We start from the raw sequence: 23494 nt of genomic DNA on the forward strand, positions 1-23494 counted from the left end.
CCAATTAGGATTTGTCTTAATACAGTCTTTACAGCACATCATTCCAGATTGTTTGCATCCTTTTTCCTAACACACATACATAGATACATATACATATCTGCATATTTTAAAAATGTCTTATATATGTATGTTTTTTAGAAAGGAATTACTTTGATTAACAGAACTTCTATTTTCGTCCTTGCTTATTCAGTTGCTTCTCATTTGTGTTTTGTTCTGCTTGCATTAATATGTCACCCTATCTGCTCATGAATAAACAGCTTGGCTACCAAAGAAGACCAAGAAGGGGAAGCTCCAGATCAAGCATTGTCTGAACTGGTGGAGGAGGCTTCTGACACTGCTGCTCCTCCTGAGAGTGAAAGTAGCAGAGAGAGCCATGGCAGTGACTCTGACTCAGACGGGCCGATCCTGTACACAGATGACGACGACGATGATGATGACGACGAGAATGCAAGTACTGAGAGTAAGCATCCTGCCCAGAAGCTGCAGGCTGCCTTTTGCAGATTGTGCTTTGTCAGCCTGCCTGACCTGTGCTGGTGTGAGGCAGAGAGAGGAATGGCTGCAGGGAATGCTTTTAGGGGATTTAGTATTTTGTCACTACTGAGAAATGAATGTCCTGCTTCTCCCAGGCAATCACAACCTGAAACCTGCTGAGGCCTGTGCATGGGTGAGAGCAGATCAATCGTTGCATGGAGGAGAGTGGAGGGGGGAGGAACAGGCTCAGAAGGACATGAGGGTGGAACAAGGTCTCCACCTTAGGGCATCACAAGCCATTCATTTGGCTTGCAACATGATGAGTTCCTTGTGGGAGTTACAGGTGTGGTGGATGACAGGAAGCCCATCAATCAGCAGCTTCACTGTCTGAAGTCACTTGTTCCTCTTTGATCAGGGTGTTTTAAGCACTGGTGCAACCTTAGCAGACAGAGCATATCACAGTAGACTACATCTAAGTTTTACAGCTTTGAAATTTCATCTGGGGTCATGACTCTATCATCACTTTAAACTGGGCAGAAGCCCACCTCTGCTGAAGGGGTTGTCCTGCCCCCATTCTGCCTAAGCCCTGCTCCCAGCTGTTCTTTCCTTAGGCTAGAGTTCATATTTATTTTCACAGGGGCAGCTATTGTTGAGCTCATTTTCAATAGAATCTGTGGTTCTCCGATCCAGGTTACCCAAAGGCTTCTCCTTTGCTTGGGCAAAGAATGTGGCAGCAGCAGGCTGTCAGGAGAAGGAAGAGGGGCAGCCCTCCCTCTACCTTCTCCAGGGTAGCCTTATATCAGAATGAAATCACCATCAAAACATGATTTGAGAGCCTTGCTCAGCTTTTTTGGAGAAAGTGCTTCGCTGTGCTCAGCTGAGAAAGCCTGAACAGCAAGGTCCAGTGTACCAAAGTGGCATGAGGCATAATGAACTTTTTTTTTTTTTTTTTTTAATGTTGACCACTGGTGCGGGAGAAGGTAAAGTGCCAGGTAGCTTAAGAGGCTGAAGTCTTCTGCAGTTCTGTGCTGGGTTTGAATACAACCCAAAGTGATAGAAACCAAAAATTCATGTGTTCACACAGCACAGCACCTTACGAGAAGTGAGCTGGGAGCCTGAGGTCTAACCAAGCTGCCTTAAACAGTGAAAATCTGTCAGCCTAGGGCATATGTAGCCCATCTCAGTCAGACTGTCAAGACACAAGGCAAATACTATAAAGGCTGTGAAAAATGCCCTTCCTTCCACAGGTGGCTGAAGGTAATGCTGGCCAAGCTGCAAAGCCCTTGTCCCTATAGTGTCAGTTTTATGGAGAACAGATTGCTTCAGTGTCTGGGGGTTCCTGCCTAGGTTACTTTACAGGCACTCAGAGCACTTTTCTAAGCTGTATTTTTTGTTTTAATTTACAAGTAACTTATAAGCACTATAAAAGAAGTAAGTGGTAATTGATTGAAAAAAAATTGAAAAAATGAGGGAAATTATGATAGAATGAGACTAAACCATTTAAGGCTGAAGAAAAAGAGCAGCAGGTTGCTAAATATACTAAGTAGATAAATAAGCCAACCTGTAATGTGTTAGACTTCAAAGACATTTTAGTGTAGATTTGTCATTTTTATCCTATCACTTCACAGATGACAAGTGATGTTGCTATCAATTTAGCTGGTAGCTTTTTCCTCCAAGCCTTTTAGCTTTTTATTTTCATGAACTAAGTTTTTTCTTTTGCCGTTAATTAGAATTCTTCTCCTGCATGTGGGAACAAGGTTGCTTTGGAGAGGAATTAAAAGTTCTTACTCAGAGTTTGTGTCTGTAACCTGAGCATGATTGAACTAAATCTACCCTTCTTCTCCTTTCCTCAGGCTCTTTGGCAAGTAAAATTCGTCGTAGGGATACTCTTGCTATCAAACTTGGCAACAGACCATCTAAGAAAGAGTTAGAAGACAAAAACATCTTGCAGCGAACATCCGAAGAGGAGAGGCAGGAAATCAGACATCAGATTGGAACGAAGCTAGTGAGGTATCAGTCGCAGGGTAAATGTGGTTTCATGGGTGGAGGTGGAGGAAGAGAATTGAGAACACTGGGTTCATGTTTTAAATGCAGCCCAGTGTGCACTGCAGGATCTTTGTGGTACAACTGTCTGGAAAATGGGGTTTTTATTTCTCACAAAACTTGAAACTGTCAATAATAGATTTGTTTGTCCTGCAAGAAACAAAATCAGAGAGCTTTTGGGGTTTTGAGTATTTTGGTTAAAAAAGGAAAGAAGAGGAAGAGGGTAAAAATAAGACCACAATAATCAATGCCATGGTTCAGGTTCTTTCTCAGATTTGTTAGCAGAGCTTCCACTTGTATACCCATCTCAGATGAAGGAGCAGTTCCTGACACAAAGAGCATGTGTGTGCATATTGTCACTTCTGACCCTACCCCTCCTCTCCTGGCTCTCCAGTTCCTTCATTGGTTCATATCATATGCTGATGCCAGCAAAAGAAGTTGAGATAATCAGTGTTTAGTGTTTCACTATGTCCACCTCTGAGGCATGTCTTTCTCAAGCTGTTTAACTGCTATGGGATGTATGTTACTTTCTCCTTCTGGACTTGAGAGCGTTGCATAAAAAATTTCACTTGCCTTTTACAGTTTTTTTTTTTTTAAATCTTCACGTTTATTTTGGTCTCTGGGAATAGACTATAGCATGCCTGTATTTTGCTAGACCTGTCCTTGTTTCTGTTTGGCTCAGGAATGTTGTCCAGATTTGGAGGATGTCCTGTGTTTGTTGGAGATTCCCAGAAATGAGGGTAGTCCAGTCGGTACAGCTCCAGTACAGAATACACAGCCCTGCATCAACACCCAGAAGATGAGCTGTGTTGCTCTGTGAACTGGGTGTCTGGTCAAGGCAGCTATTTCATTACTGAACTGTAAGAGTGATACATCTACTGTTTAGAGCCCAAGGGTCATTTTTCTCCTGCTAATAAAGAGGCATGGTTGTTATCACTGCTTTCCTGAACAAATCCCAGCCCTGGTGATCACATTCTTGCTTGTCAGTCGTCTCTTGGGGGCTAGAACTGCAGAATCTGCTTTGTGAGTTCTGCTGGAGAGCTGAAAGGCACTATACACAGCTCTGCTTTGGTGGCACGAGGCAATATCTGTGTGCATCAGGGCTGTGCTCATACCCAAAATCACATCCAAGTTTGATGCCAGTTTCTTAAAAATTCCTGGCATGGTGGCCAGCACCTGGCAGGATCTCTGGTCTGGTGGAAAATCTGTTCTTACAGCTCAGTCAGGGGTGAGTCAGGTCCCCACCTGGGACTTCCTACAGCTGGGACTGACCACCTGTGGTAAAACTGCCAGTTCTCTGGGGCAAATCTGTAAGTCCAAGAGTGATTTGAATTGGGTAAGTGTCAAAAGGCTAAAGACAGTCTGTAGCGAACTATGTGAGTGTTGATGAACAGAGGGACATCTGTCTTGAACATACCTGCAGAATAAGGTTTACTGCTGAAATTTCTCTTGCTTCTTTCCTCAAGTGAACAGGTGGACTTGTTTAGTAGATACAGAGACAACATCAACCATATTCTCCCCAGTACAAATCAGAAAATTAGTATCTCAGTTTGACGTTTTTTGTGATGGCAGTTATATTTAGGTAACTAAATAAAATCAGGTTTCAGGTAAAGCTCCCAACTGGATTGTACATACAAATTAATGAGGAATGAACAGCTTATGGGTTTTGTTGGTTTTGGTTTTAAAAAAAAACTTTAGTAAGACTTCAAAATATCAAAAATATCAAAATTCATTCAAAATATCTGAGAATAATCTAACAATTGCACAACTGAATTTAATGATGATGCTTGGGAACAAAGAAGGTTTATGAATTCATTCATAAAATTATACCTGTGAGGACTTTAAATTTGCTGGTACAAATTGTGTAATATTATTCAAGTATCAGTTATTCATGTGTTCAAATGGCAACACTACATCTTTTAAAACAAATGGCCACTCTGGTTATATAAGCAGTTATTGTAACTGCCTGGGAATTACTTCAAGAAATTACATCTTTTAAGCTGTACAAATCCTAATGTGTCATTTAGATCTGATTTTAAATCAGTCACTTACTTTGTTCTCACAGGAGACTTAGCCAGAGACCCACAACTGAAGAGCTGGAGCAAAGAAATATCCTGAAGCGTAAGTATTTCATTCAGGTTTCATATAGTGTTTACTTAGAAAGGGAGCATATGTTGGATTGATATGGAAGCCCATCATTGTTGTTCCAGTGTTAGAACCATAACTAGAGAGAAATGATGTTCTAGAAAAGAATGTGTCAGCTCTTGCTTTATACGCTTACCTGTAACTGTAGCTTTGAAAATTCCATATATTGAATATGCCAAATTTTGCTTGTCACAATCTCACTTCTTGAAGCTGGTCCCAAAGGCCAAGAATGACTTGGATACCCTTTAGAAATAGTTTTAGGCTGGTTAACCTTCCACCTGATTTTTGTGAGGAGCAGAAGAAAGGAATATCAGTTGGCGGTCAGGATGGCATGTAAGGGCAGAGGTTGGAAGCAGGAGTGGAAACGGGAAAGGCAAAGTGTTCAGCAGAAAGTCAATAGGTATATGCCAGCTACTTCAGCATGCTGGCCTTCATATTCACTTCTGACATAAATGTCTTCTGTACTGAAACCTGCATGAGGTTCTCACTGAATATCTTCCCATTGGTTAAATCCTTCCTCATATTCCTGCTGAAAAAGAAGTAATTCAAATAGTCAAGGGCAGAGGAAATACATTGGATGTTTACCCTTTATATCTATTCTGCCATTTACTTATGTTGCTTCTGTTCTTTGGCTGGAAAACTCTTCAGATTTGTCTTCCTTTATGAATCTTTACATAATAAAGATGTTACCTAAACACACAGTGCAACAGTTGCTATGCCCAGCTCCACCTAGTCCTGTGTTCATCTTGCAGAGGTAGCTAGTACTTGATGGTTAAATAGAAGAAATAAATTAAGAAAAGGCACTTTATAGCAATAAATCAAAAATCAGAGAAATAGCAAACAAAAAGCTCTTAAGGTGTAAGAACTTCTCACACCTGATCAAAGAGTTGGTATAATGCTGTTATTTCCAGCAATTATTCAGTAAAGTTGGAGCTCAACCCTGGTGTCAGCCCTGATGTGTAGCATGCTAATGGGAAGGGAAGAAAAGAAAATAGATATTTACCTGACAGCATCCATGGACTGATGACTCACTTGCTCAGGCTAGCAAATCAGGGAGAGGGCAATTATTGGCTTTCAGGCAAATCATCCTGATAGTAAAATGCTAATAAAATCTTACTGCTGTTGTTAAGCTCTCAAATGCCAAATAGTGCCATGTCTTACTGAAAAGGGAAGCCGCAGTTCAGGTTTGCACCGGAGAGGGATCAGGGGACTCCTGTCCAGCATGTAATGTGAATAGACTTTCTAAAACTGTAATTTCCAAACCTATAAATTTCATAGATAAATAAAGATAAAATTGGAAATAAGAACTTTTTTTCTACATGACAAACTGTTCATGCTGGACTGTGTGAGAAGGGTAAATCCAAAACATCTTTGATGGGCCAGGATAAGGCCACTGAGCTGGGAGCACCAGCTGAGCTCCCTTATTGCCCTTTCTTGCTTATTTCGAGGTAAGCAACCCAGCAGTGAACCTGTGATGTATTTCATATCCCTTTTGTCAGTGTTTATTCCATTCACTGGTTTTGCAATAAGTAGCTCAAGACTGGAAAGCAGTTAATAGATTTCCTTTCCTGTTTCAGCTTGTTTACTTTAAGCTTTTGGCAGTGCACCAGGTTTTGCACTCAGTGCCTCCTGCCATCCTCCCCTGCCGCTGCTGGGGGGTGTCTTAAAGAGGCCAGGGAGAGCAAAAAATAAAGGCTGGGAAGCAGAACTGTAAATCCCAGAAAATCACAGAGACCCTGGAGAGCACATGGAGGAACTGCTTTTTGCTCATCACCGAGATATAAAATATTTCAAGTTGAAAGTGATCTATAAAAACCAAAGCAAACCAAAAGCAAGGTAGGGTTTGTGATGACAGTCTGACTCAATCTGAGTCCTTTCAGGGTGCAAGTTCTCTCTAAGCCATAAGGCTCTTGTATTTTACATCAAAATTATTGCAGTTCCTTCTTGTGGATCATTTGAAAATGTTTACACATCTTAAATGCCTTTTTTGATGTAGTCGACTTTTGTGAGTTAGTTGTGATTTCTTTCATAAAATTTCCTTCCTCATATTTTTTAAGCAGTGGATGGGGAGAAGGAGTTATATTATTGTGTGTATGTAAACTACAGCTAAGGGGATGTATTGCTTTGAATAATATTTATCAGACTTTGAGGTTACATTAAGTGATAAAGGTCCAAATGTTTACTTCAGGATAAAGTTCAGCCCAAATCTTCTAAGAAGTTCAGAAAAAAAAATCCCTATTTTTTTTTCTTTTTTTGTATTTCCAGTTAGTGAGGAAGTCTGTTTTGCAAGAAGCTTTGTTTTGATAATATTTCCAGATAAAGCAGTTACTGAAAATCCTGTATCCAAGTACGATAGCAAGACATTGCAGGCAGATTTCTATAAAAACTGTTTGGATAAAACTGTCCAGATTTCTGAGACTTCCCACACTAAAACAAAGTTACGATAACTCAAGAGTCCACTTGAAGTAACACATAAAGCCCTGTGTTTTTTATAAAGGCAGGCTTCTTGTGTACTGGCTTTGAACCAACAGTATTTATAGTATTGTATTATGGCAAAGAAAATTTTTAGTCTTCCAAGAATTTCAGATTAAGGTAACTGTATTTTTTTCCCTATATTTGTAAGGGACAGTGAACTTCTTGTACAGTGCACCTGTATGCCTGCTAGTAATGGCTTTGTAGAAAATGGGGTTTAGCTCTTGATGCTTCTTAGGGAATATTAATGGTTATCTTTGCCTGTAAAACCAGGAAAGAGAAACCTCTTTGTGCATTTCAGAGCACTGCAAGAAGCAAGTGCTTTGTTTGCCTTTTCTTTCTCTTTCCTTAGCAAGCCCGCAGAGAAGTCTAAACATAGCTAATCCCACAGGGACACAATGGAAAGTTCGGTTTTATGCTGCAGGAGTACTTTTTGGTAAAGAACAGAGCAGTCCTCAGGCAGGACTATTTGTCTCTTCTCTTTTCCCCTTCTGCTACAAAACAAATGTCCCACAGAACGGAAGATGACCAGATTTAATGTGGTAAAAGTTGCAGGAGCAATAATATATAGATGACAGGGAAGCTGCTTGTTTGGCTTTGACTGATGGATTATTTAACTTGATGGCCACAATAACTGATGCTAAACAAAATTGTTTCAATTAGGGATCAAATCCCAGGTTTACCTCCTAGGAATTGCAGGCAGGGAAGGAGGGAAGCCACAGTTTTGCTGGGATCTAATCAGAGACTTCTGCAAGCAAAAGGCGCTTGCTGGGCTGGGTCTTTGCCAGTAGGGCAGCAGCAGGACATCTGAGGAGGGGACTTGCAGCTGAAAATTCTGTGTTTATTTTTTCTCTCTCCAATCACACAGATGAGATCTGCTTTTAAGGTGGAAAGCAGTCATAAGTATGTTCCTGTGCATTGTGTTCCTGTTTGGCCAAGTGAGTCAGTTCATACCTGCAGCCAAATCTTGGCCCTCTGGCTGGAATTTTCCACAACACCTACAGGAACCAGGACCAGACCCATTATTTTTAGCATCACACATCTTAACTCCCCATAGCAACTTCCAAAAATTTTACCTTAAAAGACCAAAAATAGACTGTAGTTTTTACTGTTCCTAGGAATTTGTATCCAAGGCAGTGTTTCTGTAGCACCAGGCTGAAAGCAAGACTGCCCAGCAGGCTGGAGGTGAGAAATTGATGCTTTAGGTACAAGTCAGTGCCAGAGACAGGGGCTCATGTGCCTAACAGCAGATTCAGTATATTAGTAGCAGCCACGAGATTTCAGTCCATTTCCTTTAGCTCTTGAGTTTTACTCCTAGAAGTAAACCAACTTCAATGTATAAAACACATCCTGTCCCCAACCTCTCATGCAGGAGACTGTCTGTTCCCCATGTGTTTGATCCCCTCCTGTTTTGCCCAGGATTTAAGGAAGCTCCTGGTGCCTCCTGTTGGTATTGTCCTCCGGAAGATGGCCTGTTCCAAGGGGTGCCCAGATCCTCTGCCCAGTCACTAAGGTGCTTGCCCTTTTTTGGGGGTTTTCCCTTGTCCAGCCATCCTAATATGCAGTCATCTGCTCTCCACAGGGATGTGGCTTCACAGCTTGGAATAGGCACCTAACCTTCAACCTTCCTAAATGTCTAGAGCAAGTTTTTTTAAGGTATTTTATCCTCCCCCAAAATAAAGAGAAACAGTATTTCAGGTGGCCATGCTCTTAGTAGTTCTTCCTTAAGGTATGCATTAAGCAGCATGAGCCCCTGTTTCTTACATGAAGGATCTTACTGCTGCTTCTTAGGAGACATTGTGGTTTAGATGGCAAAGAAATGTCAAGATATGAATAATGCACAGCATATTTTACAAACTAAAGTAAGAAAAGGGCACAGTGATGTGTACATTCAGTTGCTTTTTTTTCCTGCTATGTCTGCTACTAGAGATTGTCCAAGGTAGAACTTAAGCAATTCCATTCTGGGGAGAAAATCTTTTTATATCAGATGATTCCCAAGTGAATGGAGCCCCAAAGTAATAGTTTGTGTTTTGTTACCTTACTGCCTCACTGCTACGTTATCTATTGATTGCAAAGACAGGATGTTTAAACAAAAGCCTACAGATAATTTATCTGTCCTAAAACAGCTAGAGACCTTTTGATTTTTTTAGGTGAGGCTATTGTGATTTATCCTTTAAAGTTATAAATTTTTAAATATACACAACTTATTTATTGATAGATACATTAATTTAAAAAAATTAAAATGTAGATTAATCTATAACTCTCCAGTTATAGTTATTCTTTAGTTTGAGTCCATTTACAGTTCCTCTATGGGAACAGGCTATCCATTTCTTTCCATTTAACAGAAAAACAATTTTAAAAACATAAATTACATCCGTATTTCAGTATCTTAGTAACTTCACCATCAACCTGAGATCCAGCCTAATCCTGGCAGCAAGCCTGTGCTATTGCACCTTGCTCTTGGAAACCTGCTGTTGGTGTTGGAGTCTTCTCACAGAGCAGATCTTGGGCAGGCATTGCCTTTTTCCTACTTTTTCATTTTTATAATTTGTCCTCTCCTCCTTTCCCTGATATTCTTACATGAAAGCATTTGAGTAAGCAAAGGATACCTGCAACTACCATGAGGTGTCCTGTGGTAGCCTTTTCTCCAGTGTAAAAGTCATTACACAAATTGTTCTATGGGCAGGTCACCTCTCCTAACACAGCAGGCTGGCTGTAGAAAACAGGGCAAATACAACTATACCAGGATTTAAAACTCCCTTTTCATCTATACAAGTTGGCTGTATCCAGAACAAATGAATTTCTTTAAATTTATAGTTAGGCTTGAACAATAATGCAGAGTCTGTAATCCCCAGCCATGAATAAAACAGGATCAGAATTTTATGTCTTTCTCTAGGCGTGATATTTTAGCCACAGAACCTTGTATGTAACCATCAGAGTTGGACTGAAAGGGCAAATACTGTCCTTCAAACCATACATCAATTTAAAAACATGCTGAGCCCACATGAACATGTCTTTCTAAGTGTGCTTTTTACTGGTAGTCAAAAAATCAAGTTTGGTTAGAACAGAAATTTGTTAAAAGGAAATTGTTTCATTCATATGCCCAAATACATTCTAAAAATTGACATAATTTTCTGCTACACTGGTCCATTGGTCCAGCCAGTGGCCCTTAACCAAGAGGGCTTGAGTGTTGGATCATATGCCCCCATTATAAAACTAGAAAAAACAAAAACCATTTTGCTAACAAAGGACAGTGAAACAAATGTCATTGATTTATGTCTTGTAGCAGTAGAAGAAACTTCGGTAATTCAAATACTCAGAGCAAATTTTTCACTTGGCATTTATAAATTAGACTCTTATTCTAAAATCAATGTTGGAAGTAAAAGCAACAGTGATTGTGATGTTAGAGTAAGTAGTTGAGACATCAGGCAGCTCTTTCAGGGTACTTGCTTGCTGGTACACAGGAAGGAAATGACAGGCACCTTCTCTTTGCTGTGCTCATGACCCACAGTTGACTTGAGATGTCTACAGAATCAGGGGAAATGCAGATAGGGAAAAGAATGAGAGCATACAAAAGCCAAAATGCAAACAACACATGCGGCATCATCCAGAAATATGAGGAAACATGAGCCAGGACTTGGAGTTTTGAAGCTTTCACCAAGAGAAATACAGTATGTGCAGTTATAATACTTAAATATTCACTCCTTTTTATCTCTCCTGAAAACAGAGAAGAATGAAGAAGAGGAACAGGAAGCCAAAAGAGAAATAAAACGTAGACTCAGTAGAAAGGTGATGATGTGCTTCTTTTGTATTGTGTATTTCTGTACTTAGAATTATGTTTCATAAGAATCTAAAAATCAGTGTATAGACATCGCTGCAAATGTCCATCAGTCATTTTCCCAGATGAGAAATCTGCTTAAAAAGCAGTACAAGCCAAGTCTGTGTTGGGGAAACACCACACTGTCCAGTTCCCCACACCTGGAGAAGAATACCAAATCTGGACATATTGGTGTTTCTAAGCAGGGGACATAAGTGACATATTTACTCTGTAGCATGGCCACCCATCATGTATGGTCAAGAACAGCCACACCTATAGATCCACTCTTCCCTAGAGCAGTGGAGAGGGCAGCAAAACAATGTGATGCCTCTGAAACTCCTTCAGTGCTCTTCCAACCACATCAGTGGTCAGCCTCTGCAGATGGGATCATGCTCATTGTCCCTGGAAATGGAGCAATTACAGATCTGTCCTGGGAGAAGATGGGAGGAGTTTTCATAAGTGCCCCTGGTCTGCCCATCTCTGCAAAAATACAGTTTCCTTAATATGATTGTCTTTAGTTAACTAAAATGAATATTTTTTAAGGTAAATGAAACAATTTGGCATCATAATGACCCCTAGATGGTCAAAACCAGGGATTTTTGTTAGGTGGATACTTCCAAATCTCATTTTGGTATTATAGTTTTAACACAGTATAACTGTTAATGCAAATGGCCTAGTGGGGTAGTGATGGTTGCAAAGTCACAATTAATATTCCAGGGATAACTGTCATGATTCTCTGTGACCTGCCCGACAAAAGACTATTTTTATAATTGAAGAAATCAGGTTAGGCTGCCTCCCCATTCCTGCGCAGCACTCCCAGGATGGTGCCTTTTTTTAGACACCTGAAAGTGACCCTATTTAGAAATACCATTAAAGTTCTCTTGAGATTACATCATACCCTCCTCTTTTATATTATTTCATCTTATTAAGCATACTATTTTCTGCCTCCTGCTTACAGCTCAGTCTGAGGCCTACAGTGGCTGAACTTCAAGCAAGAAGAATCCTTCGATTTAACGAGTACGTGGAGGTCACGGAATCTCCGGATTACGACCGTCGTGCTGACAAGCCTTGGGCCAGGTTAACTCCTGCGGACAAGGCAAGGGACAAATGTAGATTATAAGAAAATGTTTTCATCTGTCACTTTTGGGGAGCTTTCCTCTGGTTTACATTCTCTTGATTCCAGCATCACAAATGACATCTGCTGGTGACAGCAAGATTGTCATGGTACTACTGCGCATCGACTGCTTGCAGCTAAGAAAACCCACTCAGGTGCCTGTTAAGGCCATATTTTCCACCTCCATTATTACACTTCAGACCAGAATTTCTAATTTTTTTTTCTAATTTTTAAATCCCTGCTAAGACAGATAAATGTTTACCAAAGGTGTTGATTATGGGAGTTGCTGAGCCCTGTCTAGTCCTCCCATAGTCTGTGGGAGGTTAGGGGACCCAGCACCTCCACTTTGACAGAGGTCCAACCAAGGTAAACTGCACTAGAAAAAACAATGGATTCCTACCCACTTCAGGGTAGCAGTTTTTACTCTCAATTCATTTTGTAATTAACAGGTGCCCAAGGCTGATTCTGTGAGCCCCAAGTTTGTTGGCCTTAGCAGAAAGGCAGACTTGGGGTTGCCTGGAAACCCTCTTGTCCTTTTTCTTCCCAGAGAAATCATTCTTCTAATTCCAGTGGGAGCAGAAAATTGTGCTGCAACTATATTACAGAGCTGGAGCTCTGCTGTCTTTGTTGCTGATTTGGTGCTCAGAAATCACTTACTCTTTACTAGCAGCCTCATGTAATCATGCTGTTGTGGCTAAACATGACCACCCCTGCTTAAAACAAAGTTTCTCATTTATAAGACTGCAGCCTGGTGATGCTATAATTTTATCATGCTGCTTGTCTGTTCTGCACTGAAAGGCATGCACACCAGATGACATTTCTTTAGGGATTAATGAAATGATACTGTCTTTATTTAAAGTGGTGAAAGAAAAGAATGAGTAAGAATAAACTGTCATTTCCTTTAACAGCGAAGGTAGGAAGTTGTGTGACATAGAAATAAAACTCCTTGTAGTATATGTTAGAATATTTCAGTAATTGTATTTATTACTTGATGAAGTAAATTGCTTATCAGTCTCTTAACTTAAGCAGAGACATTTACAAACTGTACTGAACTTCTGCTGTTCTTTAGTATCTGCCAACTGAAAACCCAAGCCTGAAATGTCCAAATAATTCATGCCATTTTACATAAAACTAATCAAACCAGGTGACTAATTCCACTTTAAAAAAAAAAAAAGAAGTGCTGTTCATCTTGGATTCCTGAAGTCCTGTCTCCAGAGGGGAGATATAAGGGCCCTGCTGTGTGCTCAGTGCCTGTGCAGGCAAGACTGACTCACCAGCTCCTCAGGGCTGAGCCTGGAGACAGAATCCCCCTCCTGTCTGCCTACTCAGCAAGTGATTGTCAGGGTAATCCAACCCCTTGCCCATTTTTGTTGGTAAAAGTGCTCTATTTCAGTGTGGGCTTTGTTCACCCATTGCAGTTGATTTGGTGTTTCTTGGTTTACTTTTGGTGCTTGATGCTTTGCGTTTCTTTGTAGTGGATGAGTGCTTTGAACAGCTGTAGTTGAAAAGTCATTCTTATTAAAGATCAGTAGTATATGAGAGGTGTGGATTACAGTAAAGGAGAATGGAAATGGGAGCTGTAAGGCACCTGCAAGAGTAGGGATACATTTCTTTCAACTCTGTTTTCCTGAAAATTCGTATTTCTTATGGTTGCATATATCATTATTGTTTATTAGGCAGCAATACGGAAAGAACTGAATGAATTTAAAAGCACAGAAATGGAAGTACATGAGGAAAGTCGGCAATTTACCAGGTGGGTGAATCCCTCTTCTTGTGTAAGTGTGAGAAATTAGTATGACAGCAACCCTCTGCTTCTCTGCAAGTTCTCTGCCATTTTGTCACGATTTGTGTGGATTCCTGTCATGAGTCCACTTGAATCCTGCCACTGATTCTGTTGGAATTCCCAGTATTGCTGATGCCAATCCTGAGCTGATACAGCTCTGCAGGTGACTGCAATGGAATGGTCACTATGTAGAAAAAGATTGTTTGGGGAATCTAAAAAATAAACCTTTCAAAGAACCTGTCAGTTCTGACAGCTGAAATTAGTAATACTCAAGCACACAAAATAAAAAGGATTTCCTTCTCTGGCAGCACTCCCTTGTTCATTAAAGTATACATTTGTGTAGATGCATTTCCTAAGTGCAAACTAGATGATGTTTTGAACTTCAGAAAAGCTTACCAGTGTCTTGGCAAGCTTTCTAAGGGTCACTTAGGCTCCTACCAGCAATTTCTTGGGAACAAGATAGATTCCCTTGTTGCCATGTGTTAATGTGGATTTGTTTTGTACTCTGCTTTGGATAACACCAAGATGTTGTCTGAAGCATTAATATTTTAATGAGGTTGGAAGTGTCCACAGTTTTTTAGCAGGCTTTCAAATTTGGCAGAATTATTCCTAGGGGGAGGGACACGCTGTCTGTAATCTCCATGGCATGTGTTCATTTTTCTTGGGAGTTATAAAGGCTGAAAACTGCCACTAGCAATCAAAACTTGATGTTAGAGTTGGCCAACATTGTGTATGTAGTATTAATGTCTTTGCTTCCGCAGAAAATTAAGTCAAATAAAAACAATTGTCTAAGACTGAGTCCCTTCTGTTTCCTGCTACTGCTTCAACCAAACTCAGGATCTGAGCTAATGAGTGTGAATCACCTAATTTAAGAATGTGTCACAAGGGAAATTCATAATGGGTGATGGTTGTTTCATGTATCTGCTACTTCACTGCTTGACTTCACAACTTCAGTGATTCTTTCTCACCAAAACATGGAGCTTTTAAAAATAATACATTTAAGTCACTTCTGTGTAGATATAACACAAACAAATTCATTTTTAAAAATTCAAACCAGTTTCACAGACAGCAAACCTAAGCCAGAAGATGAACCAGGATGCAGGCTTTTAATTGAGTGTTGCATTCTGACCACTAGAAAATGTCCTTTTCAAACATGGAGATATATCTTGTCATTCGGCTTCTGATGTCATTTTCTCTTTAGGTAGCAGGTAGTATATCTTTTTCAGAATATATAAAAATATTGCTTTTAAAAAAAGAGCATCCTAAGGGAGAGAATAAAAATATCAGGTACAGAAACCAACCCCCTGCTTACATTGTTGTGTTTCTTGAATTGCATTGCAATATTGAAGCCTAAGTGCAGACAGGCATGATTCATACAAAAAGAATTAGATACTTTTTCATGAGCTTTGAGAACAGTTAGTCTAGAGACTGATTACAACTGGATTCTTGAAAGCTGAACCAGGGAGCTAGTGGAGTGACAAACCAGTAAAAAAGTGAATTATTTTTTTCAAGGAGGTTCTTTGAAAATGGAGTAAAAAATAGGCACAGACAAATTTTGATATATATAGGCAATGATTCTATAGGGTCCTGAAAGAATTTCAGCCTGAGGGAAATCAGGTTTTTTTCTATTCCTTACCTATGCTCTTTTGTTTCACCGGTCACGTTGTGGAGTTACTACACAGAAGTCAGAAGAGTAACACCAGAAAAACCTAATTAGGAGCAGAATAACATGCAGATGTTTTAAGTCAATTGCAATTTTGAAAATAAAAAGAGATCCCATTATCTCTGGGAAGTCTCATTAAAAATTATGTACTTTCTGCTATGTAATATTGGATTGATGCAACAAAAGTGATTTAAGAAAACCATATCCAGAAGTATCTAGCCAGAAAATTAATTTCTCATACTTCAATTATTTTCAAGAAGATCACTGAGATAATGCCAAAAGGCACTTGCATTGGCACCTGATTAGGAAAGGCTATTCTGTGATACACTGAGACAACAAGGAAGCTGCTTACTAAACAGAAATAGTTTATAGTGTATGGTCTCCTATATTATTGCAGATTAAATATAGATGATTTAATGTTATAATCAGTACTTACAATATATTTGAAATGTTAAAATTTTATATAAAACTTGGAAAAGAAAGAACAATGGGTTTCATTGTTCATAATTTACTGTAATGACTATCAATTGACTGGTTCTATATTCCTAATAATTTAGACTGGTTCTTTCTGTTATTTCATAACAAAATCCAAGAAAATTACTTTCTAAAAATAGAGAAATCAATACAAGTTTGGGAGGAGCATATTAGCAGGTGTTCATGAAGTGTTTCTAATGAAAATACTACATATAGTCCAGTACATTTTTTTCTACAAAATCACAAAATCCCTGTGTCTTTTAGCAATCCTCTGTACCCTCATTTGGCAGATGAGCTGCACAGTAGTGAATGTCAGGCTTTGTGCACACCTCCTTCATTTGAGAAACGCATCCCTGTATTGTATTGAATTAACTTACAGGGGCAATGTGTGGAACTGTTAAGAGAAAATGTGTCAAACAAAAACTTAGGTAATCTACTTATTGTGTAGATGCATCATTATCTATGCCTTTTTCAAGCTGCTGCATCTATTACTACTTCATGGGCAGATACATTTTTAAAGCCATTTAAACAGAGATTTATGTCTGGTGATAGATTGAGAACGTGATACTGGTGCCCTCCTTACCCTTTTGCTTGGATTCATTACATTTAACATGATTTAGAATTTCAATTGCTGTAGGTTCCTAACTTATTATAGAAAGGGTTGGTGACACCTTTTGGAGCAACCCACTTCTCTAGCCATCATACAGGCAATCTGGAGTGATGTACATGCCCTACCTAAAAGCCTAAAAAAAGTGAGGTATATTTGGGCGTTCATGTACCTCAGTTCACTGCTGTTAATAAGAAGAAAGCATCTGAAGTGCCATAAAATTTGTTGCTTACTTAAAAGAAAATACAAAAATTTTGTTAACCTCATTTTGCACAGGGATTAAAACCCCAGAAATTAAGTTTTTATGGTTTAGCAAAGCTTTTCTGATAACAGTTACTAACAGCATCTCCAAATAATGGATGCAATTGTGGCTAAATCTGTATTGGCAAACAAAAAAGACTGGAGACTGTTCTCAGGCCAGCAGGCTTGGCACAGCTTGAATCCATGCAGTTAACCTCTTCCTCTCACCTCAAAAGAGGGTGATGTCTCTCCCTACCCAGCCTGCCTGCTGTCCTGTGCTAACCTCAACCATGCCCAGGCAGTATCTGAAAGCACTGGCTGACCCAAGCAAAACTATGCCCAGGACCACACTGGCAGGTTAATGGTATGGACAGACAGCAACACACCGGTGCTTGAGCCACATCAAATCTCTGTTTGGTTTTCTAAGTAGAGAGAGATGGACAGCAGGAAACAACAGGTCTGACTCTAACCCAACACAGATCAGGAAAATCAGGAATAATTGGCCCACAAAAGGAAGCAGCTATGAGAGCAGGATGAGGATCAGTGTCATTGTTAGTTGAAATTACATCATTCTAAGTTTTTTAATTTATCTTTTCAGGTTTCATCGTCCATAACTGTTTGACCACATCCCATAATTCAAGTAACAATTTTCTTTGGGGAAATCATTGCGTCCTGAAGACCTGAAATTGCACTGGAACTTGATTATGAGTGTGTGCTACAGCTTACCCTGAGGCTAATGAAGAAAGTGGCCCTCGTCTTTGTCATTGGACAAATGATCAGTCTGGGAGGAGAACCCACAGGAAGCATTTGTCCATGTCCAGACAGACCACGGTTCTATGGCCAGCCCACACAGACAAGCCAGTGGAATTGTCAGAGCTCCACAAGTCAGGAAGTGCTGAAGACAATCGCTGGAGAGCCTGCTGCCAGGATCTCATCGGGCTTCATGGGGTTGGGACTGAGGGTAACAAAGAGGGAGGGGGGGTGACAAAAGAACTGAGAGCTGGGAGAAAAGAGACTTTGTTTGTCAGTCCACAGAGAAAAGTGGAATGAATGGGACTTCTCAACAACACACTTGGCCAGTGGGAATAATTATTTTTTAAAAAAAACCTGAGAGTATAAGCAACTGTGCATGCAGGTTTTTTTAGTGGCTTTTAAGACAACCTGTCTTAAAAAGATAGCAAGCCATAAGTCCTTGTGTCATCAGTACTTTAGGAAGAACTATCATTTTCTTTGGTGCCAGTAAATACAGTTGCCAGAAATTAGTCCTAGTATAACTCAACTGTCTTTTTTTAAATCCCAGTGCACATGCTTCAGGAAAACACATGGAACATTCATACAGAACAAGTAATATATTTTTTTGGTTTTTTTTTAATGTTGACATACTCTGGATCCTCAGAAATGCATAAACAGGATTTGAAGGACAAACAATGTGACACTATGAATGCAAAGAAATGCTTTGTTTAGAACCACTCCTTGCTGTCTATTGCTTGCCATTCAAACCAGAGGGATCATTATTTTTGTCATCCACGGCAGGCAGTGGTGACACCTTCGACATCATGCTAGTGTGAATCCAAAGTCAGAATTGAAATTAGGCACAGAAGTCTTTATTAATAGGCCTGAGCAGTGATTACTAATGTAACTTTTTACATTTAAGGACTCTTGCACTGCTTTGAGGAAGAACTTCCAGATGAATCAGTATGTCTTCAGCTAGTGGTCCTTCAAAAGTGAAAGAAAAATCCTTGGAGTGTCTCCAGTCTGTTTTTGTTGAGTGTGAAGAATGCTTCTTAGATAATTTTTTATACTATCTTGAAATTGTACATGTGAATGCAGAACTATTAAAATTAAGTGGTATGGAGTGTGAAAGGCAATACATGGTTTTTCTAAGTTGGCCCAAAGGCCTATTAAAAAGCCTGTGGCATTGTTTACACTAAGAAATCCTCTGTCTTATATTAGCACTTATTTATCCTATGAATTAGTGTACACAACATTGAGGGGGGCGGGGTCTGGAATTCACATATGCATACATTTAATGCAGTATTACAATATATTTGCTATTTATCCTTTCTAATGTGTGTACATATTACAATTTATTTTTGTCTTTTATGTGTCCTGTTCAGTTTTTAATTATGAAGTGTAAGTATTTCTTTTTCTGGCAATAAAAGATCTGTGTAGATGTGATTTTTACCTCAGAACCTGTGATAGATTGTTGTGGAATGTGTTTAGTTTATAAAATTGAAGGTTGTTGTTAAAGATGTCAGCCTAAAGGCAGGAAGGCAATTTGGTGGCTAAAATTAGATATCCCTCTTTAGAGCTATTTACAGTAAGACCAGGTTTGCATAAATGAGGTGGATTATTTTAATGAAGAGCACTTCTAGTAACAGGAGAGTGCTTTCCAACAGCTGTCACTCTCCATCACTCTATGATTTTTAAAGACATTGGGAAACCTTTTTTAAAAAAAGGTAAGATTTAAATGACTGTAAGGATCTATTACACTTTGGTAAAAATCTAATGATGTACAAGCTGCAAAATATCAATAACTAAACTTTAAAAAAAAATCTACATGCTTGTAGCAAAGAAAAGGAAGCAGCACCTTCCTTTTTTAAAGGAATCAATAAGAGCCATTAGGATTCCATTTGCAGAAAAAAAGCTTCTGGAAAGCCCATCATTTTATAAATATAGAAATGCCACTTTGACATCAAGGAAGCAGCGAAAATATATTCTTTGGCACTAAATCATACAGGAATTAGCAGGGCACTAGAGCTAAGGTTTGTCAGCAATTCTGGTAGAATGCTAATTTTTATTTTTAGAATTTGAAGAGTAAACTTAAAAGTTACACTAGAATAGTTCTGCTTAATTTTTTTTTTTTTTTTTTTTTTTTTTTGCTGATGTTGATGTTGCCATATTTAGGAATGTGTGTCCAAAGTCCTATAAAGGTCTACTATGTTGACTTTGAAGTATAAAACACAGTATTTCACTTCAAAGGAAATGAGTGGAGCAATTAAATAGATCTCAGTGTTGCCTTAATCTCGTTGAAACATTTGAAAAAAGCCAAAATACTGAAGGCAGAAAGACAGCTGTTGCACAGGCAGAATAACTCGGACAAAGGTAAAGTCAGACTACAAATATTTTATATAAGACAGTAGCTCCACCACCATGCCAAGGTACACACATGTTACACAAGCCAACTAAGACTTGTTAAACTCAGGATGAGGTGAAAAAATTGTCTTTGCCAGAAGACATTCCTCTATACTAGGCCTGGACCATGGATGGAAAGTCATGTGCCAACTTTTTGTTTTGAGTAATAACACAAAGATGAGGATACAATTTCTGGCTCAGACTTGTTCAGGCTGAAGTTATGTCATAAGAAATAAGGATGCATAGGTGAGGTATCACTTAGGCTTTCCCTATTCTTCTGGAGTTGGAGAGGTTTTTGTGAAGTATTCCCTCCAAGCCATTGCAAGATGCAGGACACTAGTCTAGACACTAATCTTAGAGATGATTAGTTAATTTTTAATTTCTTACTATTTTGTTAATAATAATCAGATGTATTGTTTGGGCCCAGAGTTCAGTGAACTAATTGAGCACATTTATGTAACTGGACAAAAAGAATTGCTTTTATTGGAACTTATGTAAAATCTTATGTAGTATACTTGCAGAATTAGAACTACAAACTGTCCATAGTGTACTGTATCCAAACAGAGACACAGAATTGTATATACTATTTTTATATTCTAAATATCACCTGGCAGAAAAACAACATGTAAAATGTTGTCCATGCAATAAAAATAATGAGAATTTGGTATGTCACCATGTGCAGTGAAGTAAGTTTGCTTTGAGAGGCCTGAAGTCAATTTCTGTTATCTCCCCTAGTCCTCTGTATTGATAATTTCAAATGTTTTCCAGTTGCATAAATGACCCATTGGAAATATTACACCATATTCCTGTTATGGTGCTGCATGCCTGCTAGAAGGGAAAAATTGGGATAAGTCCTAAGAAATTCATGAGCGAGTAATCCTAGAGTTAAAAATAAAAATATGTTAAACAGGCAAGGAAAAAATAGCACTTTTCATGCAAAGTATAGTACAGTCTAGTTGGCTAAGAGGGATCAGTATGATAATTTGTATCAAGTTGGACAAATAATTTAAATGTCATCCACAGTATATGACAGACCTTACGCACATGATACCTATGTTCCACAGAATCAGTTATGTCTATATCCACAGAAAGAGAAAATGAGCAGCTTGAACTAGTGGTTTATGAAATGATCTCATTTATAATATTTGTCAGTATAATCACACATCACAATATGTTGCTGTGGGTGCAAAAGGATGGATTCTTAATCAAATCCTAATTTCTTCTTCATATAAAAATTGAAATGCTTATAGTGTCTCATCTCTCTCTTCTTTCAGGTAATATATATTAGTCTTTTTACATCAAATACAGTATATCTGATTTTTTTTTTTTTTAATTGTGATATATGTGTTGACTCAATAATTTCCAAAAAAAAAAAAAAATTAAACTAAATGCTAATGATTATTTAAGCTAAATATCATTTTGGCTGGTGATTTGAAACCTGGTAGGACCAGAAGCAACATCTCTTCAAAATAATTGTAAGTATTAATGACCATTTGTAGTTCTACAAGACTGCATTTATTTGTTGGATTTCTCATTTACCTACAGTTGTGCATGTCCCTTGCTGTGGTGGACTTTACCAATCTCTGATGCGGTGTGAGACAGGACAGCCCCACCATCTGCTTTGGCTACCCTGAGCATCTCTTAGAGAAGCACCACAACCTCCATGTTGACATGGAAAAACAATATCAGATGAGCACCCATTTTTTAACTTGAAAGCCAAATGAAAGCTGTGAAACAAAGGGATGAAATATCCCTGATATTATAGAAATTAGACTCCTCCTTCCAGGTGAAATTAGTGCTTGGTTTCCTGCAGAGATGCTTCACACTCAGACCTGTACCTAATAATGCTACAGCTACATGAGAGAATTTGTTTCAAATTTACAGTTGCTTAACCTGACTATAAACTCCATCTGAGCCTCAATTTTGTATCATCATAAAGTGCAAGAAGATCCAGCTGGCAACGGACTAAAAACATCTAATCCAGTCTGGCAGCCTGGGAATCAACCAAAACTCCTTGACTGTCTGCAGCTGGCAGGGCTTGGAGTCTGGGTAGGGAGAGCCACATTGTCACCTGAGTACCTGGCAGGACAGGCCTCTATGAGCACTGCTGACATCCTAAGTGGAGACCAGAATATTGGCCCATGTCTTAATGTCTATTAATGCTTTAATGATAAAGCAAACCAAGCTAAAAGCCTACATTTGCATGAGACTGTCAGGTACACATGAACCATGTGTTTAACAGTTTCACATCCTCTGGTTTTAATGATCTTCAGGAGTTAAGACCTGTCCCATTGCTGCAAACTAAACTGAAAACATACTCAGGGTGAAAAAAAAAAAAAAAAAAGTATGAATAAACTTGCCTACTGCCTTTAGGGATCTTCCACATTTAGTTCCATTATTGTTGCTGTTATTCTTACTATACCAAGATCAATGCAATGCTCAGTGATGGGACATGGATTCTGATGAAAAGAAAAAAAATATATTCTGTAATCTGAAAGATTTTATAAGGTTGATACAAAAATATTTTGAAGGTCAAATAAAAAAAGAAAATATTTTAAAAGTGCCCAGAATAGCTTAAAACTTTTATTTAACAGAAATCTGGAAAAAAAAAAAAAAAAAAAAAAAAAAAAAAAAAAAAAAAAAAACCACCACCAAAACTTATGGAACTGTATCTATAGAAAGAAAGGGAGAAATAGAGTGAAATTACCATATATTTGCTGTAATGTTCAAGCAGGTTTCTATTTATTAAGTTTAATAATTAAAAAGGCCTTGTTTCACTTTGTGTTCCCATATCAGATTTTAATGGAAATAAAGCTCATATGAACAACATTTCACCAATATTTTCTAGAAGCTGCATATTCCATCAGATAGAAACAAAGAAAGCAATGGTATTCTCAGTATCTTCCTGTTCAAGCATAAATTCTTTATATTAAAAAAAAAATCTTGCAATACTATGTCAAATTAACAATATCTGAACATTGTTATGATATAGTAAAATGTTAAAACGTTGCTAAATATATATTCTCTTCCTTTCACTACTTTGTGTGGTAGTATATTGATTTGTAAACTTGTACAAATTTTGGAATTAAAGAAATACTGTGTTTTGGATTATTATTATTTTAGTTGGTGTGATTTGAAACAAAAATAGCAATGGCTTGTTTGAACGGGCATCGACTGTATCAGCAGCGGGGCAAGGGTGTGGAGATGGCACAAGCTTAATTGCCTGCAACTGTTTCAATAGCTCTTAAGTTTTTTGGGGGAGGAGGGTTTCTTTAAAAAAAAAATAGAATTCCATTTACAACCCAACTGCAAATCTGGGAGAGGCACAAGCAGACTGCAGAGCACATACACCATTGTACACACAGGAGCTGATAAAGCTGATAAGTTTGTGTCCCTTCCCAGCCTTCTGCGGCACAATAGCTCAAACCAGTACATCATGGCAACGTTTGTGTGCTGTGCTTTGGACCCAGCTGTACCTTAAACCCTGGGGGATCACGAGCCTGTATTTCTCTAGCAGAGCTGCTGTACAC

At 38.7% G+C, this 23494-nt stretch overlaps 1 protein-coding gene across 3 annotated transcripts in view; it reads left to right on the forward strand.

Moving 5' to 3' along the window:
• PHACTR2 (phosphatase and actin regulator 2) overlaps positions 1-23078 on the forward strand; it is a 103458-nt gene extending 80380 nt beyond the window's left edge. For all 3 annotated transcript variants that reach the window (XM_083856083.1, XM_083856082.1, XM_083856084.1), the window contains 7 exons: positions 258-460; positions 2325-2481; positions 4580-4635; positions 10859-10920; positions 11907-12044; positions 13739-13815; positions 17428-23078. In XM_083856083.1, coding sequence (XP_083712209.1) covers positions 258-460; positions 2325-2481; positions 4580-4635; positions 10859-10920; positions 11907-12044; positions 13739-13815; positions 17428-17443 — 709 coding nt within the window. In that variant the 3' untranslated portion in view covers positions 17444-23078. The remainder of the gene's footprint in view (positions 1-257; positions 461-2324; positions 2482-4579; positions 4636-10858; positions 10921-11906; positions 12045-13738; positions 13816-17427) is intronic.
• The last annotated feature ends 416 nt before the right edge of the window (positions 23079-23494 follow it).

This window comes from Zosterops lateralis, assembly GCF_965231275.1.
Source record: "Zosterops lateralis genome assembly, chromosome: 3".
Classification (NCBI taxonomy): domain Eukaryota; kingdom Metazoa; phylum Chordata; class Aves; order Passeriformes; family Zosteropidae; genus Zosterops; species Zosterops lateralis.